The 20221-nt window shown below is 40.3% G+C and overlaps 1 protein-coding gene across 1 annotated transcript; it reads left to right on the top strand.

The window, feature by feature from the left end:
- Positions 1-6789: 6789 nt before the first annotated feature.
- On the top strand, positions 6790-19666 carry PDK1 (pyruvate dehydrogenase kinase 1). The gene is made up of 11 exons (XM_048061622.2): positions 6790-7219; positions 10049-10190; positions 11680-11751; positions 12325-12509; positions 12753-12842; positions 13156-13233; positions 15302-15378; positions 16086-16184; positions 17134-17244; positions 18381-18494; positions 18614-19666. The coding sequence occupies exons 1-11, from the start codon at positions 7102-7104 to the stop codon at positions 18752-18754; spliced, it is 1227 nt and encodes a 408-aa protein (XP_047917579.1). The 5' UTR covers positions 6790-7101; the 3' UTR covers positions 18755-19666.
- The last annotated feature ends 555 nt before the right edge of the window (positions 19667-20221 follow it).

The following is a 20221-nucleotide window of genomic DNA, read 5'->3' as shown; positions in this document are numbered from 1 at the left end:
TTTAGAAGGTATGGTCACCTAAAGTGTTAACATTATAGAAAGAGGATTAATTTAGTAGACTCTTCTTCCTCCCACTAAATGATCTCAGTCTGTTGCCACCCTGATTTTATGAACACTTAACATATGTATTTAGCTGTTAACCAATTTTTGACCTTTTAAAATCTAGCTTATTTGCTGAAAGGTTCAGCAGCATAAGACAGGCTAATCAGGTGCTAAGAAGCTTGACAGTGACTACTGTAGCCTTTGATTTGAAAGCAGATTACAGCCCGCCCTCAAGAACATGAATGTCTCTGCAGTGTTAAACTGAAAGTTGTTAAAAATAAGTCATGTCACTGGTATACTTTTTTTTTCAAACTGTCTCTTTTTTAATACCAGCTAGCAATGCTGCATCATTCCATGATTAGAAATTACCTGTGGATATTTGTATAGAAGTGTGAAATAAATTTTTTTTAATTAAAAATTGTTTTGGTAGTAGTAATTTCTCATCGCAATTACATGAGATAGCCATACCTAAGTTCACTAGTACATTAGAAGAACAAGCTGAAAGTTGCACACTTTAAGAAATGATCTCACTCTAAATATTGCCATAACTCCTCAGTGCCCTCCCTCATGCAGAGGGGCAGATAAGACAGCTGCGGGAGATAGCGCACAATCTCATGCTCACAGGCTGGCTGGTGCTTGCTGCAGGTGCCAGCGCCCACAGCAGCCAGGCCACGAGCCTGGCATAGTGGCACGGGCACAGCACCAAGCATCAGCTGCGTGCGGCTGAGCTCCCCTCTCTGTCACGCAGCCAGGGCACCTGAGACAGGCTGCCACCCTGCCCTTCCATGCAGGCTCCTGGCAGCTGCCAGCTGCTTTGCTAAGCAGGGGAAATTGCATTCCCCCAAACCAGCCAAGGATTTGACACAACTAGCTGTACCTAGCAGTGGAAGTTTGCTACTGACAGTCAGTTACATGGTTGCAAAGTACAGACAACAACAGAGAAAAAACAGAAAAGCCAAAAAGACACAGGAAAAAAAATATCAAAAGAAACCCAATATTCTATATTTAAGATGTTAACCCTTACAGGATGCTTTGCTTTCATCTGCTGAAAGGAAATACCTTTCAATGCAACAAGCCCTGAAGATAGGGTTAGATGGATACATTCTAAATAATAAAAAAAAAAAAAAAAAACAGTGTTTGTTGCTACAACATGAAATTTTTAGGACTAGGTGCTAGAAGGTGCTGCTAGATCTCAGAGCATGTCAAAGATGCGGAAACAGCCTGCCTTTATTAAACAATTATTCTCATTTACATAACTAAAACCACAAGCAGTTGTCCGCAGCAAGACTAAATATGGACTGGGAGAACAGTTCACTAACCTCTTGTGGATCAGCGTGATTGTGGAAGGAAGCCAGGACAGTGCCTGTCAACACACAGACCTTGACAGCACGGCAGCACCAGACAACGATGTGGGCACTGTGGCCGTGCCAACACAGCATACACGAGTGTTCTTCCGGTCACAGAAAATAAGATAAAGCTGAGGTCTTTGTAAGGCTGACTCAGTTATCACTATACATACACATATAAATGTATATGAAAGCATCACAGTTTATTAGCATTCTATATAGTCATATAATATATATGCTATGTATAGGTTAAATATACTATAGTACAGTGGTGTATATATATAGTAGTATGTGTACAGTATTTATGCTAGTACATATGTACAATATATAAAAGTATATACATATATATAAGGCCTAATATACATATTTTTATATATATTAGATATATAGTGTGAGTATATATTTAAGGTGTGTATATATAAAGTATGTATGTATAATATATATGCACACTATATAGCCTAAGGTACACTACTAGAATTCAAGTAAACCTTCACATACATAAGTGCCAGAGCACAGGAGACACAGCTTACAAGAGACGCTTTCAGTAGCCGGGGCCAATACAGCGTAATACAGACTATGAAGGGGACTTCATACGTGGGAGAGGAGAAGCAACGGGGTGCTCCAACGCAAGCCAAAGTGAAAGCTTTTCAAGGAGGCACTAAAACACCCGCACCGCAGAGCTAGCTGTCACTGCGGCAGTGCCTCTTAACCAAAACCAAAAACCAACAGCCCAGAACGCACAGAACCTGAAAGCTGCTTACACACACACGACTGAAATCACTTATCGCCGCACAGAGTAGGTGACTGTGCCAGCCGCTGCTCTGCAATACCCATGGGGACAAACCGTGATTAACCAGGTAAACACAGCCCTGCTTGGAGCCAGAACATTGTGGACACTTCTGGCTCTCCAGCTAGCAAATGCATGCCTGAAAACAAGAACTGAGCGGCACATTCCTCTTTGGTGCCTCTGCTAACAGTTGCTTCATTGTATTTATTTAACTTCAGACCTCAGACATATCTGAAGATCTATTCATCTTCTGAGGTCCTGGATTCATAGTTATATTATGCATTATTATTATTATTATTTTATATAAACCCCCCCCAACCTGTCTGTAATCCAAAGTCACTACTTTTTGCTAGGCAAGGAAAGCAAGGGAGGCATGACAGCTCAGCACAGTCCTCTTCGTGACTATCTTCCCCAAGCAAAATTCTCCAGGCTTCACAGCAAACCTGCCTTCTCCAGCCCTCAGGCTGACTGTGGCTGTGCTCTGCAGCAGCCAGGTTTGAGCCAGGGCACTTGGGCAGGGGCTCTGAATCCCCACCTGGCAGCATGGGGGTCAGAAGGCACTCCTGCAGGTCAGCCACCCAACCCCTGCTCAATGCAGTCAGCTAGCGCAGGCTGCTCAGGTCCACACCAGTCTTTAAACATCTCCAGAGACAAAAACGCCACTGCCTCTCTGAACAACCTTTAAGCAGCCTCACAGTGGAAGCTCTCCTACGTTTAAGTGGAAACTTCCCTTGAGCCACTTTGTGCTGCTTGCCTCTGGCCCCGTCACTGGCCAGCCCTGCGAGGAGCCTGGATCTGCCTTCACTCGCTCCCCCTGCCAGGTATTTACATGCAGTCACAGAACCCTTCCCCAGCCTCCTCTTCTCGGCCTCCCCTCCACACCAGGTGCTCCAGGCCCTCAGAGGGAGACCCCTTCCCGCTTTGTTTTCTCTACAAAACCCATGTTTGCAGCAGCAACTTTTCATGCCAGTACCAGCCTCAAAGATGCTAGCAGACAGACAGAGGCTGCAGTCACCTCTGCTTCTTAAGAATCACCCCAGAACAATGCACACTCCCTTGCCATCGATACACAGCACTACATATTTCCTCATATCTCTCTGTCTCAGTAGCTTTGGGGGAAAGGGGAGGAAGGGGCAGAAGAGTCACATGTTCTTGCCACGAGCATCTGAAATAATGCAACTGCTAAGCTGATTAGAAGACGTGCTTATGGGACATTTCAGCAGCACGGGACTGGTTTCTTGAAGCAGAGGGGGCCAACCACTCAGTGCCAGAGGTGAGAAGTGCACCACTGCTGGCCTACTCACGGGACTGCCTGCGGCTGGTTGCAGCCCAGCAGGGAGAAACACCGCAGGGCACCGAGAGCCCGCCTGCACTGAGCGCTGATCCCTCGCAGCCGCCACCTCACCTCTGGCAGTGGCTAACGGAGGAGCGGCACCGCAGCACACAGTGAGGCTTCGCTCCTCCTGTTCCCACAAAAAGTTAGTGCTCAAATTCACTACCAGCTATGTTTTCCCTACAGAATAGAAGCCATCCACGACAATCAATTACAATTTCCCCATCTGTCTTCTGATCTAGAGTCACATGAACTTGTACATGGCAAAAATTCACAAACTCCCAAGTTTAATTACACACTCGATAAAAATATGCAAACATCTGTATGCTCCTCTTGAACCTCTTGCAATTTGATACAAACCCATACAGAAGCCACTACATAATAGCTTAGTTCCCATTTTTTATATATTTTTATTGTTCTACTGCAAAAAAAGAGACGAAAGCCACATCAAACCAGTGCAATCCTGTGAAAGTTTTCTAACATAGCAAAAGCAAGTAAACTTATTGCCAAAAACCTGAGAACAAAGACAAGCCTTTGCACAGAGCAAAGCAACACAAATAGACGCACCAGAAGGCATCATAGCAAAGCACATAAATGATAAAAAGATAAAGACAGAGATATTCTATGCATACGTGTGCCTGGAAACTTAAGGTTGTTGGTTTTATTTTACTTTTTAACCTATGATGTAGCTATTATGGAAGAAGGAAAGAAAAAGCAGCCATACATGCAGCAACCAAGAACAGTGACTTCAAGTAAGGAGTCACTTATCGTATGACCGCAGCAAACCAAGAAAATCTTTCTCTGGAACACCCTCCAAGAATGATCTGCTTTCAATTACCTTATTAAATCTTAAATGCCATGTTAAATTTTAAATTTAAGTTGGAAGGAAATAAAAAAAAAAAAAGCAGTTACTTAGGTTAAAACTAAACACTATGTTTTCAATTATTTTAAAATCTGATTTGTTCTATCCCATTTGAGTTGTGGATCCAGGTGTATTATGATTTCAGGAACACCAACAAGAAGGAACAGAGGACTAGAAAAATGCCAAATGACAAAAATAATGCCTTTCTTCTTTTTGCTTTGCTTAAGCATTTACAAAAACTAGCACATAAGAACTCCAGTTAGTGCCACACTGGATCAGATCAGAGAAAACCCCCAAAAGATCATCAATGAGTGAAAAAAGATTAAAAAATAAGAGAGAGGAAATTCAAAATCACGGAACACAGAATATCCCAAGTTGGAAAGGACCCAAAAGAAACCTCGGGTACAACTCCTGACCCCACACTGGACCACCCAAAAATCAGACCCTATGTCTGAGAGCATTGTCCAAATGCTCCTTGAACTCCAGCAGCTTGATCTGCACTGCCCTGGGGAGCCTGACCCAGTGCCTGACCCCCCTCTGGGTGCAGAACCTTTCCCTAACCCCCAGCCTGACCCTCCCCTGTCCCAGCTCCATGCCGTTCCCTCGGGTCCTGTCGCTGTCCCCAGAGAGCAGAGCTCAGCGCCTGCCCCTCCGCTCCCCTCGTGAGGGAGCTGCAGGCCGCCATGAGGCCTCCCCTCAGCCTGCTCTGCTCTGGGCTGAACACACTAAGGGACTTCTCTGATACCTTAACAGAAGATGCTTCCATGGATTGGTACCCAATCAGTATTTTAAAGACCAAGAAAAAAAACTTTAGGTAGAAAGGGAAGATAGATAGGGGATTCTGCTCCAAACACAGCATTTAAGATTTACCCACAGTTACTTCTGTCATCACTCACCCAACATGATTTCCCTGGACAGAATCGCTCGCTGTTTATATCAGTGAGAATGTAAACGGGCTCCAGCTCACCCAGCGAAAGGACACATTTAGCTTCCGACAGCCTTTACCATGTCCCCTGGCCAGCGACCTACATCCCATGACACAGCAGGCAGCAGCCAGGTCCCTACAGCATGCCCACGACAGTGACACACCAGGCATCCAGGCAGCAATACGCACGTAGAAAAGACAAAGCCAGCCCAGGACCACCACAAGCAATTGCAACACCTCACAAGTACCCAGCTTGCTGCCTGTAGGCACTGCTTTAAACTACAGCTGGCTCACAGCTGAAACCATCATCAGGTGGTTCTAAACACAGCAATTAATAGGCAAAGCAGGTGTCCCAAATTAGTACAAGCTTGAGAAGCACGAGCTACTATTTAATGTTCCTGAGGAGGGCCCACAGGCAGCACTACAGCAATAAATGTTAGTGACCAGTATTTGTATACAATCTGCAGAGACAGAGAAGTTGCTGGCTCACCCCGCCAGCCAGCACCCCCGGCCAAAACAGAGCAAGCCATTCTTTTCTGGGTATGAGATGGAGGTACTGCCTACAAACCAGGTGAAGCAGTCTGACCCTGAGCCACTGCTCTATTCTTACTTATTACTGGTGCAGTTACTGCTCAGAAAACTGCCTCTGGAGGAAAACTGAATCAGTATGTTTTCTGTATTTACAATGCAACAGCAAAACAACAAAAAAGCCAATAATTCATGATGATCTTTCTACGGCTCCAAGCAATCCAACAACACGCTGAGCAAATTAATGTGACACAAGTAACACAACAATTCCTCTGTTAGCACAGACCATTGGACTTCCATCCCCACTATCAGTCATGGACAAGCCGCAGGTACGAGGCACGTTTAAAGGAGATCAGGCAATGTTTAGGAGCTGATTTCATAGGGTAAGTTCGTGGGGCAAATACAAGTATCCACAACAAAAAGAGCAAGTGACACAGGGCCTGGCCAGCTACCACACTGCTCGTTGCGCCACATGGCACTGCAGGACTCGATACCTAGGTCGCAGTGACTTTATCAGGAATGCTCAGGAACACTGCTAGCTGCCTTGTTGTTAACGTTCAGGATATTTCTACTTGAGTAGGGTAAAAATCTATTACACATATCCCGGTGTCTCGCGTGCTGGATTACTATGAGTGATCCGGTGTAGGGATCTGGTGCGACGCTTGGCCACGCTCACTTCTAAGCCGCCACGACACGTTTTGCCTTCGTCACCGACCGGTCGGGAGCGCACCGCGACACACAGACAGACAGACCGACCCCACTGAGATCCTCACGGGTTCGGTTCTCCTTCGCCCGGCGCCCCCCGCGGGGCCGACGAGCCCCCAGCCCCACGTCGCCGGCCGAGCCGCCAGGGCTGTGAGCTCCGGACCCCGCTCTCCTGTCCCAATCCCCCTGCCCTACCGAGAGCCCCTCCGCACCCCCGAGCAGCAAGCACGTACCTGGTCGAGGCCAGGCTCCTCTGGGATGCGAGCGCCGCCTTGTCCCGGCATAGCGGCCGGCGGGGGAGCCCCACTTGGCTCCGCGCCCAGCCTGCGGGCACCGGGCTGCTCCGGACGCCCACCCGCGCTCCCCTCCCTCCCCTCGCCTTCTCTCGGAGCCGCCCTCTCCTCCGCCCCGCCGCTGCTGCGTGGGGCTGGGCCGGGAGGAGACACCCACCGCCGCGGGCACCTCCTCCCGGCCGCGCGGCGGAGGAGGCCGCGGCCTGGGTGAGGGGCCGGGGGAGCGGGCGCGGCGGGAAATGGCGGCCGGGCCGGGCTGAGGGGGGACGGGAGACGCGCCATGAGGCTGCTGCGCGCCCTGCGGCGCTGCGCCTCCCCGGGCAGCATCCCGCAGCAGGTGGACTTCTACTCGCGCTTCTCGCCCTCGCCGCTCTCCATGAAGCAGTTCCTGGACTTCGGTGAGTCCCCGCCGGGCTTCCCCCCGGTCCCGGCCCCTCCGCGGGGCGGCGGGATGTCGGGCCCCTCGCTCGCCCTCGCGCCTCGCGCCTTTGTCCCCCTGAGGGGGCGCGCGGGGAGCGAGCCCCCTCGGGCTCCTTGGCACGGCGGCCTGCCCCCGCCACCCTGTGTTATTGCTAAATGCTGCCCTTTTTGGCACAAAAAGCCTCCGCTTCCTTCCGGGAGAAGGGAGCCTAGCTGACTCCTTACCTAGAGCCAAGAAGTGAGGCAAGGTTGAAATTCAGCTGAAATCTCGAATTCTTGGTAGCACAGAAGTAGTTTGATGTTTTGCCAAAACTGCGGTGTTGGGGACAAGGGGGAATTACGACTGCTAATAAAGTCACTCTGAAAAGTAAAAATTGTGAAGCCTTTTGAAAGCTAGCAAGCTCTCCAGCATGCACCAGGCACAAGAGATGTTGAATCCCAGCTGGAGCTAAGCAGCTGAAACAATTGTGACTTCTCTACAGTCACATGTTTGTGCCCCACAAAAACACTTCACTCAAGCGCTGCTCGTTTCAGAAAATGTGTGAGAGAAAGAGCAGAAAGCAAACACCAAGAATCACCGCGAAGGATTGGGAATCTAGCCTGGAAAATGAGTAAATTGGTTGTGGGGTGCTCAATTTTATACTCTTGGTAAAACTACACACGTTCCCAGGCTTGATGAGTACTTTGAGTCAAAAGGGAGCACAGGAATTGCTCTGCTCTGCTTCAGAGCAAAGACTGCGTGGAGAAAGGTCTTGCAAGATATTCTGAAAAGCGTTTTTGAAGCCTGAGTGTGGAGCCATACTATAATTGGTTCTGTTTTTGTAAGCAAGGCACTGTCATAAGATACATGTAAACATATAGCTAGTAAACAGTTGGTTTTTATCTTTTTGCAAGTAAAACATAACTGAGAACTAATCCTAGAATCCCAGACTTTGTATGTAAGTATGAAGATTTAAATAGGTTCTCTTAACTGTCCTGTTACTTCATCTATCTATTCAGCGTTTCACACATAGCAATAAAATATATCCCATACTAGAATTCCAGATTTTTACAGGAATCCCACCATAAATCTGCCTTTAGTTCCTCCAGTTCTCAATCTAGTAAATGAAGTATTCTGTAGGCAAATTTAGGTCTTAGGTTATCAGTTGTATCTTGGGTTGTAAGTGCTTAGTATTTTCTATAGGAGCCTTATCAATTCTTTGCATAGATGGATCATAACTGCACAGGGAAACAAAGTCATGTGCCCATTCACTGAAATCTTACTTACCCTAAGCTGCCTTCCATTTCTGACCCAGGATTGCAAAGATGTGGCCTCCAGATAAAAAACTTCTTTGTGGAATGTCATTTGCTGAGTGCATGGGACATTTGAAGATTAACGTTACATTCTAATATCTTCAATTTGACTTTTTCTTGGAATTTTAACCTGAGAATAGGGAAAGGCCAGTAACAGTCATGGCTGAAATGCAATCTGACTAGGCAGAAGAGTGAGAGGTTTCTGGGCAGAGGTCATATGTAGACAGTGCATAATACTGGTAAGTGTCACTGGGGAGAAATTCCTTATAGCTATTTGCGTTTTTATTAAGTTAACCGACATTATGTCACCAGTGTAGTTTATGATGTGTCTGTCCCTGGATGCATTAAACTAAACTACACCATTTCAATTTGGTGTATGTTTTTGCTTTTTAAGACACTCCTGGCTTCCTTGTTTTTATGTCCCTTCCCTTCATCTTCTTCCCCAACTCCTCCCCATGTCAAATGGAAGGTGTGAACTGAGCAGAAACACCACAGAGTTAATTTTTAGGAGTTACCTGTTATGAAACATCAGAACTGAGGTACGTATTTCACAGCAGTAGATGAACAGCTTAGTAAGTTTAGATGCTATTTACATGACACTGTTGAAATCTTGAAGTAAGTCTGGCGGAGAATAAAGTACAGCACTCCTTATTCTCTTTGTCTCCTGCCTCCTCCTTTAGCCTAGTAAAACAAGCATCGTGGGAGTAAACTTAGGCCTTGATCTTAATAACCACCTGTAATTGACATGCAAAAAGATGACACCTGTGTTTATAAAAAGCACAGGTCAGTTATTAACAGGTGCACTAACTTTGCTTCTAGCTTTTAAGTGTAAAACTTCTAAAAAGTAAATATATGGTAGAACTACTATCATGATGACTATGCACAGTAGCCATCCTACTTCCATTTCTTTCTCAGTATTCATTTGAATTCATCTGTGTGCTGTTCGCTGTAAGACTCGAGTTTTAACTACAACAAAGCTAGCTGATAGGGAAATAAATCTTAAACAATTTAATAGGAAATCTAATTTATTTTCTGGAAGTGTGAAGTGTTCCCATATGAGTTATGGTAGTTTTGTAAGATCACTGATCAAGTGGGGTGTATGGGATTGTGATACTTTCTCAAGCATCCTTCAAACAAATATGCTTCCCACAATGTTTTCATTTGCTTGTCTTTAACGTGCTCAGAATGATATATTGTTTCATCAGTGGTAGTTAGAATCAGTGTTTGCTACAAATAAACAATTTGCATGTATAGAAGCCATATTTAAAGTTGGCTGGTATAGGTCTGCAGTTCTTGCACTAGCTAACTTTTTATATACTGAGATTCTCCTTATTTCAACAAAGCTGGTAAGTTTACAGTTTGAAATATAAAGTGGGCTACTGTTATGAAAGAAACATTGGCTTACCAGACTGAGTCAACTTTAAAACCTAACCAGAGGCCTCTTAGGCAAGAAAGTAAGAATTTGTATAGTTCTGACTTTATTCTAATGTTGTCATATATTTATTTGGTCTTAGGATCTGAAAATGCTTGTGAAAAGACGTCGTTTATGTTTCTGCGACAAGAGTTGCCTGTAAGATTGGCAAATATAATGAAGGAAATAAGCCTGCTTCCAGACAACCTTCTAAGAACACCTTCTGTTCAGCTGGTGCAGAGCTGGTAAGAACAGTGTCAATTAATACTTTCAAGGGTGACTTTCTGCATATACATAAGATGTAGGAATAACGCATTCAGTTCTACAGAAAGAATATTTCATATGCTCATTACACATGAACATCACCTTTTTAGAATGAGTAAATATCCCAATGTGACGGAAACTAAATTTTCAGACTTGGGAAAAAAACACTCTAGGGGCAATTAGATAACCCACAATGAAATTAAAAACCATTTATTATATTCAACTATTCCAGATAGTCATGTAAGAGAATTCAGTAACAACAAAAATCCACAAGAGCAATGTTTAACAGGGCACTTAACTAAAATGAAGAAGCTAGTTAAGAAATCAACAGAAGCAGCTAAATGTACAACATGTTTTCAAAAAAGCATAGAAACTATTTAAAAGACAAGTTATTGCAGATTGAGAGTAAAGGTGTAGAAAATAACAAAAGCAAGAGAAAGCTCCCAAAGCCAGAATATTTAAAACAGCAGAAGCAATACAAGGCTATTAAAATTAAGAAGACATCCTTCGAAAAGTAAAATTTGCTTTCAAGTAAGGAATTTAAGCATAAATTTTTGCAAGATGAAAGCCAAACAAAGAGATTGCTTGGCAACTGCTAAAGGCACATGGCTATCTGGAAAGGCTTTTAAAGTTAAGAGAACAAAGTCTGACAGTGAATAAGTGCGGTTGATTTGATGACTGAATATAAAAAGAGCTATCAGTGTAGATGGAGGCTTTCAATGAAACATGAAAGCTTAAATTTTTGTGATACTAAATGACATTGATCAAATGGGAAATGAATTCCACTTGGACAAATGCAAAGTAAAGCGCAGAGAGGAACCTCCTCCTCCTGTATGCTTGCTCACTTCCAATCAAAAACGAAATTTTGGTGCTACTGTGGATATTCTTCTGACTGTTAGTTGGTGGGCAAAAACATGAATAGTGTTAGGAACTAAGTAACAAATGGGGTGGAGGAGAGTATTAGTGTACCACTGTGTTAGTCCATTATTCCTCTGAATTGCATGCAGTTCTAGTCATTCTATCCTGAACAGAAAAGACCAAGAGGGATAATCAGAGGGTTGGAACAGTTTCTACGTGAGAAGAAAACCAAACAGAATTCTTCAGCTTGGAAAAAACATCTAAGGAAAAAATGGCAGAAATATGTAAATCATGAACAAGCTGGGAAAAATTTCTAATAACAGGAACTAACTAGGGCTGCTAATAAGTTATCACCCACTGGGTTTAAAACAGAAAGATGATCTTTTATGCTTTCTAATTAAATTGTGTAATTAATTGCTCTGGAGATTTTGGAAGAAACTGTCATGAATGGATTCAGAAGGATCTAACAAAATTCACAGGGGATAGGTCTATAGGATATATCAAATACAGTGATTTAGATGCAACCAGACTTGGAAGACCATAAATCGCTAACCAAAGGGTGCTGGGGAGTCATATTAGCATTGGTCTTTTTCATGTTTCTTTCATTTAAAGGTATGTCCAAAGTCTTCAGGAGATCCTTGACTTTAAGGACAAAAGTTCAGAAGATTCAGGGGCTATTCACAGGTAAGGATTTGTTACATATATCAATACAAGTCTTATGTAGAAGGACTGGCAAGAGAAGTAGTGGCTTAAGAAAAATTTCACCTATCTTCAGTTTTTATGTCAGAATCATAGTAACATCATCCCCTGCCACTGGAAGGCAGGAAGAAGCTAAGAATAATTAAACTTAACCAAATTTTTACCAGTTCCTTACTTGTAATGTTGGAACTGATGTATGGAACTTTTCACATGTACAGTAGGTTTGTTCGTTACCAGCTGACTATGGTTGCTGTTTTGACAGGCATAAGATGATTTGCATGAACACAGTTGACAAAATTTTCTTCTTTTTTTGGCATTAATAAAAAAAAAAGTTAACAATAAATGTACAAATAATCACCAATGGTGGCACCATTACTCACTGTTTCAATGCAAGTTGCTTGAAATGTTCTATTTGTTATAAAGACTGGCCTGCATACTGCAGTAGGCAGACCTGTAATATTTCTGTACATGGTGGTCTTCATTTTCATGGACAGATACTCAATTTGCCAGAGTATTAAACTCAGTTGAAAGTAAAAACTAACAATGTATTAATTTTAGTTTTACAGATACTGTGATAAAAATCCGGAATCGACACAATGATGTAATTCCTACTATGGCTCAAGGAGTAATAGAGTACAAGGAAAGCTTTGGCATTGATCCAGTGACCTCGCAGAATGTGCAGTATTTTTTAGATCGTTTCTACATGAGTCGCATTTCAATTAGAATGCTCCTTAATCAACACTGTAAGTGCTTTTGTTGAAGGGAGGGGAAATGATACCTGTACTCTGTCAGTAGTATTTTCCCTTTACTTTTAAGTGCTTAATACTTAAATGCTTCTTAAAAATATTTATTAGTAATAGCCTTTTAACTATGGTAAAAATTGGAATTATAGATTTTCTATAAACTTCTATTCAGCAAAACTGAAGATATAAACTATAATTATAAAAATTATATGGGATATTAAATAATACTGTCTTTGTTGGCAGCTTTACTGTTTGGTGGGAAAATTAATCCAGCTCATCCAAAGCATATTGGAAGCATTGATCCTAGCTGCAATGTTGTTGAAGTTATCAGAGGTAAATCCAGAAAAGAAAAAGAATTGTGAAAACTTACATGAATGTCTATGTTGAGAGCCAATATGTCTTGATGTTCATATAGTGTATAGTTCTTTCCTACTTGGAGCAGAAGCTTAATTGAAAATGTAAGTGTTACATGTTTTTGTCAGTGTCCCTGTCTCTCCCCCCCCCCTCCGAAACAAACAAACAAACAGTTTTTGTGAGAAGATGATAAAAATCTCACTGACAGCGCACAGTGTTTTCAATTTTTTTTTCTTTTTGGTAAACTGTAAAGGGAAAAAAGAAAGGTAACTGTTTTTTTAATTTATTATAGATGGCTATGAAAGTGCCAAGAGACTTTGTGATTTATATTATATGAGCTCTCCAGAACTCATCCTGGAAGAATTGAATGGTAAGTGCATATGGGATGAGACACTCCCTTGAATGTAGTGATAGCTTCTTCTGAAGTAGCTGGTATAATGTTCTTCCACTTTTCCTATAGTCAATGTATCCTCTATTGTTTAGATTTTATACATTATATAGAGAGATAATAAAGATTTAGATATTATATCCTCTACTAGATATATATATATTTTTTAATCTGGCAGAAGGCTTCCCTTATTCCTTTTTTTTTTAATTGGTGAACTGAAACCTGTAGAAAAGCTTCTGAAATCGCAGCTGTTGATATAACAGATTTTAGCGATGTCCTCCCCTCCCCAAGGTTTCTTGCATGTCTTCACCCTACACCGTATCTATTACAACTCATCCTCTTTGTGTTTCTTGTGACACACGAAACTTTGCATTCTAATTTCTCTTTCTTATTCAGGTAATGCACACTTAAAGTTGCAATTAGATAAAGTCCCTGTAAAAAATCATTTGAACCTGTTTTCTATGACTGAAAAAGACATTTACAATTGTGCTGCTATGAACTCAGAGGTCAACTACTGTCCCCATAGTCTTGCTGAATGCTAAAGAGCCTTTCTAACACTACTCACTGGAGTGCTTTTCAAGTTAGTAAATACCAAGTTCAGGCAGACCTACAAAAACAAGCAATCAAAACTGCTTCTACAAATGACTGCAAAAGTGAGAGTGCACCCAGAGTAGCTTGGCCTGTGAAGTTAAAGGCAAAGAAAGCGCAGCCTTGACTACACATTCCAGATCTTTTCTTCCTACTGTACAAAACCTGTTACTCTTTATATAGGTTAAAGGATTTTCCTTTCTCCATCTCTTGATCATTACTAAAAATATTTGTACAAAACTATCAGTCACGCTAGCTACTGCTCTTTACTGCAGGAGCATTTTAATGGTGTACATGTTCCAGAAGTCAGAACAAACAGTTTAGATTTAATAAAAGGAGCAGCCTTTTGCTTAATGAATTGTGAAGGTGAGTTAAACCTGATCCAGGCCAAATGCACACTATTACCCACAGCTGAGAGCCATTATTTAAAATGTAGTCATGGGGTTTGAGGGTGGAGGCATAGATGAGGGCAGTTAACTTGAAGGCAGGAACCTATCATTTCAAAGTGCATTTTTTTTCCCTTTTTGTTTGGTACATGATTTATTCCAAATCTTTTGACCATCACTAGACTTTAACATTTATAGCTCATAAAGCACTTGTCATTAACACAGTTTGGGAAGAAAACTATTAACTTGTTGAGCTGAAAGAACATTCAGGGCCAGCAGATTTTTGGAGCAACCTTTCCTTAATTTTTCATTAATGACTATGTTCCCATGATATTTTTTCCAGAGTTAATACTTAAAAGCTTGAAAACTAAATCAGTTTATAGATATAATTGTATTTTGTTAAGGTTTCTTGTAATACTAGCTAATTTCTAAATTACTCAAAAAATAGGCTGTGCTGCAGATAGTATTTGGTACATTTTAGCATCGTAAGATCCTATCAGGTTGGGAGGGATCTCAGGAAGTTTCTAGCCTTATCTCCTGCTCAAAACAGGGACAGCTATGAGATCAGGCCAGGTTGCTCGTGGCTTTATCCAGTCTGGTCTTACAAATCCTACAAGGATGGTGACTACTTAACATCTCTGGGCAACCTGATTCAATTGTCAAATGTCATAGTGAAAATGTCTTCCTCTATATGCAGTCTGAACCTATTCCATCTTACATTCATTGTTTCTTATCCTCCCACCACCTGAAGAGCCTGACTCCATCTTCGTAATAACCTTGTAAGTATTAGAAGGCTACTATTATATGGTCTAATCAGTGATGCTAGAGTGGATTTTAAGATTATTTTCTAAAGCAGCAAGCACTTTTGAAAATCTTGAGTATGAATTTTGGTTAACACACAACTTCTGAAAAAATTTCTGTTCCTTCTTTTCTAAATTCTCTTACCTATACAAATGTACACGTTGAATTAGTACAGGAATCAATACAAGATACCTAGTTAATTTAATAAATTAAATTTAGTAAATAATAAATTTAGTAAATTACCCATTTAATTATTTAGTCTTTCTTTTCTCCAGCTAAATCACCAGGACAGCCCATGCAAGTGGTGTATGTACCATCACATCTCTATCACATGTTTTTCGAACTTTTCAAGGTCTGTGCAATTACCATTACACAATTCTTTTATACATGTTTGTTTAGTAAGATTGTATTTGACTTTTTGAACCATTTCTAGATAGCAATGCGTTTTCGTTAAAATGAAAGCTTCTAGCAATTTAACTGCAGTGTCTTTGCAAATGCAAACTTCTAGCAATTTAACTACAGGAATATACTTAGGTTGTACAGCTTTGGAAGATGTGTCTCTGTGCCTAGCCACTGAAAACCTCAGACACCTTCCGCAGTAGACAACTTTGTCAAAAAATGCTTATACTGTATAAAGGCATTAGTTAATAAAGCAAGTGAGAATAATATTCCTAATTTTGGGGACACCTTTGGTATAAAGTGAAACGTGTTGGTTCTATATACTTTTTTCCTCAAGCACTTATTTCAGTCCTAGACTCTTCTTGGATCTTTGTGCTCTATTGCATGTAGAATGCATTATACAGGTTTATAGAAATAAAATTGTACATTAACATACTTAAATATTCTAAAATTTTTAAATTAGTCTGTAATTCAAATAAATTTTACAAATGCTGATACTGAATACATCAGAAACACTCAAAAAAAACCTATTCTAAAACCATATATTTTGTCTTGATTCTAAAATATATGTGATAAAAATAACCTATGTTCCTAAATTGAAGTTTTAAGATAATAAAGCAGTAAGAATAAGATTTAAGTTCTTGTACTTGAAAATTGCAGAATGCAATGAGAGCCACCATGGAACATAATGCTGATCGATGCATTTATCCTCCAATTCATGTACATGTCACGTTGGGAAATGAGGATTTAACTGTTAAGGTACCCACTTTTTTGATTATTATTTTTTTTTCCTGTCATAGTCATCATATTACTAACTTTATCTGATGATCTGATTCCAGCAGTAGATTGTATCTGATTAAGTAGTATATAAGTAACAGGACAGTTTTGCAACTTCACATACTGCATCAGCAGGAAATTCATGAAGAGGTTGCATATTCACTGGGAAGGTTCTGTAATATAATTCTGTGGTTTTGTCATGCCTACATCGTGCCTAGTTTATGCACAATCGTGACTAAAACTGAAGCAGCAGCTTCATACAATTGTTATGTCGCCATTTTTAAATCAAAATGATAGAGCTGCATAGGAGGTATGAAACAACTGAAAAAAGGGAAATGAACCTTGTATATTCCACGCAGATTAAACCTGCCTGAAATACAGTTTGCAGAGTAATTAATTTTTGTTACATACAGTGTCCATGTTGGATTTCAGAGACCAGCTGCAAGCACTGGCTTTTTCATAGGTCTAACTAACACTTAGTAAAACAACTCTTGGGACTTGCTCCTTCAGTAACGAGTTTTAGTGCATTGTCTTTTAACTGGCAGTAGTCTCAAGTAATAAAGAATGAAAATACACAGAAGCTGGTACTTGTTGAAATCGGTAGGTATAAATATGGACTTCAGGCAAAACTGAATTACAAACAAGACAAAAGCAATGCAAAATTTAAGTAGAATTTTCTTGCTTTCAAGAGATTATGAATGCTTCTTATGATAGTATTTTATGTAAATGGTTTGTAAAAAGGATGAGGGGGAAGAATTCACCTGCTTGTTGCTATAGCTGAGAGATGAGAATTTAAGAAAACCTATCATTTACTAGGGACAACTTTATATTATGTTTTACCTGAACTTTCTCTGGATCATTGTTTGAGAGAGGCTGTCTTTTCTAAAATTGTATTCAGGAACATAATGCTACGTGTTCCTTCTTGTTCCAGATGAGTGATCGTGGTGGAGGTGTTCCTATGAGGAAAATTGACAGACTATTCAACTATATGTATTCAACAGCACCACGTCCACGTGTTGAGACATCCCGAGCTACACCTTTGGTATGTACATCTTTTATGCCTTGTCATCTTGGATGTGATTAATAGTCACAAAATAAACCATTTAGTCAAAGCCATGAAGCCCGGTTTTATAGATACAATGACTATGATCATTTGGATGTTAGTGCTTAATTCAAATATTTTCATGAAATTACCTGGAAAACAGTTGTCAATATTTTAGGATTATACAATTTAAATTTCAATATTCTGTTTTCGTCTATCAAATATAAAGATTAACTGTCTCAAGAAGAACACTTAGCTATGCTGCATGTACTGCAGTAAGCACAGGATTCTTGTGGCCACTGAAAGAAAGGGAAAAAAAATAGCATTGATTTTGGATCAAGTCCACAGTTTCAGCCATAATGTGCAGTCAGTTGTGCCATTCCCCAGGAAGGATGATGGTACATAGATGTGACAAGGCATATGAAGAATCTATTTTGCTCTTATGTGAACTTAATAGATGCACAAGAAATACTGAGAGACTAAGACTATAAGAAGCTCTGAACAGCTTTCCTGAATTTGTTCTCTTATATTGCATCATTCAAAATGTTTTTCTGGTTTTTTTAAAGTTTTCTGCACATTGATGACAGTAACTCATTAAATACCAGATCTTTACATAGAAGCAGAGAGCATGTTCTTCAAGAGATTTCTGAAATAGAGTAGATCTACAAAAAAAAACAAAACTTAAAATTTCAGGGCTACATCCTGCTGTTGTAGACAGGGTTTGGTGGAATTGTAGTGTAAGTTACAAATTCATAACCTTTGCTTCTTGAACCTTTTCATACTTACTGATGATGAAAGGTACCTGACTTAAGTACATTAAATAATAGTTAAGATCAGCAGCACTATAAGGCACTCAGTACAATTTACTCTTCTTGAAAAAGTTACCAAAATACAAGAATGGTTATCTAGCAGTCCTGTCTGACAAAGGAGTAGAACAACTTTTTCCTATTCACCAGTATCCATGCTTTTTCTGTTTCAGGGGTGCTTGTAAGGGGGTATAATAATTAGCATTTGAACTCCTCTTACTGTCAAACATCATGCTTAGATTGTCTTCTACCTTTTAGTTTAGAAAACACCAGTAATAACCACTGATTGATTCAGTTAATAAAAATAAACTTTTTTTTTCCCTGTATCAGGCTGGATTTGGTTATGGCTTGCCCATATCACGTCTGTATGCGCAATACTTCCAAGGAGACCTGAAACTGTATTCCTTAGAAGGTTATGGTACAGATGCAGTTATTTACATAAAGGTATGATGTAATACATTACCATTTTAAATTTATCATCCACTCTAATCTAACTACTATTGGATCACCTTGTTCTGTTACTCAAATTAAAAAAAGTCAGCTACAGTCTTCTCTACTTACAGGCCTTATCAACAGAATCAATTGAAAGACTCCCTGTATATAACAAAGCAGCCTGGAAACATTATAAAGCAAACCACGAAGCAGATGACTGGTGCGTGCCAAGCAGCGAGCCAAAGGACATGACCACTTTTCGCAGTATATAGCTGTTGGCCCAACAGTTGATAAGATATAGGTATATCACATGAAGGGAATTTAAAAGACCCTGGTCTATGCCAAGATGCTGGGCCACATTTCATATGTGAAAATCATTTTAAGTGGAATAACAAAGTTTAATTCAATTACTCTTTTTTGGAAGTTAAGGAAAAGTAATAAGCTGTTGATACTTTCTAAGTAAGAAGGTCACATTTAATTTGTTCCACCTTCTGTTTATGACTACTTTCTGTAGTTAAATCAAGGGAGCAGTAATTTCAGGTTTTATAGGGATCAGTGCAACCTATTTCATATCTACTGAGAAATGTATTAATTCATATAATTAAAAAAATGTTTTAATACAAGAACTATTGAAAAAGCTTGCCAGAGAATTTTTCCTTTATACAATGTTACAGATTAATGAAACACTGATGTAAGAAACATTAAGGAGTTCATTGCTGTACCTTTGAGCCTGTATGGAACTTTCTGTTCCTTGATCTTATAAGCATGCTGAAGCCTAATGTTGCAAAGCTAGGAATGTTGCCTACACACTATACATCAAGTTTTTTGTTTTACAGCTGTAGAGATCACACTTAGGGCTTTAGGAATAATGAAAAAAAAATCAGTTCTAGCTGCTGCCACTGGTATAATGTATCTCAGGTATGTGGTATCAGTCATATTTCTTTAGTGGTAATGTGAATATTTAATATGTGATAAACTTATCTTTCCATGATCATTGTGAATTAGCAAACAGTGTTGGCTTATGTACAGTAAAGGTATACTGTCTTATATTTGCTTGTATTTCCGTAGGTAATACCAAAACAGCATCAGTGTTCTAGCCCTAGTGAGATCTCAGACTCTGGGGTATGTCAGGTTACAGTTGTAAATGAAAAATATTTTTAATAAACGAACATTTTTAAAACTTACCTTTAGTAGGGCATCTCTCACTTTGACAATATAAACTACCTTCTGAGAAGTATTTAAAAAATGTGGAATTAACAGTTTTTGAAAATACCTTTGTATTTGTGGTGTGTTTCTGGCTTCATTTATCTAGTAACTTGAAGTCATACTATAACGTAAATAAGGTAAGCAGAATATGTCATCAGTCAATGGCAAACTGTCAAAACAACCGTGGAAGACAGAAGGGAACAAGCATTACATTTCAGGTACTAAGTCCTTTTTTAATAAAGGATTCAACTTCTCTTAATGCCTACTGTGCCAGATTTGTTCAAGTTAGACACATCTGTGTTGTACCTTTGATTCATACCATTCCTCAATATTTTAGGAGTGGTACAGTTAAAGACCTTTAAAATGAAGTTTTTGCCTTGAATAATTCATTGCCTGTACTGCTGCGATTAAGTCATGCAGCACACATGCATAATCCCTCTCAGAATGAGTAAGCCTAAGTTTTGCTGGTTTATTTGCTTTGCACAGAGCAGAAGGTGAGATACCACAAGTGAGGGGCATAGCTGGTACATTAG

This window comes from Anser cygnoides, chromosome 6, assembly GCF_040182565.1.
Source record: "Anser cygnoides isolate HZ-2024a breed goose chromosome 6, Taihu_goose_T2T_genome, whole genome shotgun sequence".
NCBI classification, from domain to species: Eukaryota; Metazoa; Chordata; class Aves; order Anseriformes; family Anatidae; genus Anser; species Anser cygnoides.
Note: the sequence above shows the minus strand (reverse complement) of the source record. Positions and strands in the feature narration are given on the sequence as shown.

Coding starts and splice junctions, on each gene's coding strand:
- PDK1 (XM_048061622.2), top strand. CDS start 7,102: ATGAGGCTGCTGCGCGCCCTGCGGCGCTGCGCCTCCCCGGGCAGCATC. Junction 7,220..10,048: donor GAAGCAGTTCCTGGACTTCG/GTGAGTCCCCGC, acceptor ATTTGGTCTTAG/GATCTGAAAATGCTTGTGAA. Junction 16,185..17,133: donor ATGAGGATTTAACTGTTAAG/GTACCCACTTTT, acceptor TTCTTGTTCCAG/ATGAGTGATCGTGGTGGAGG.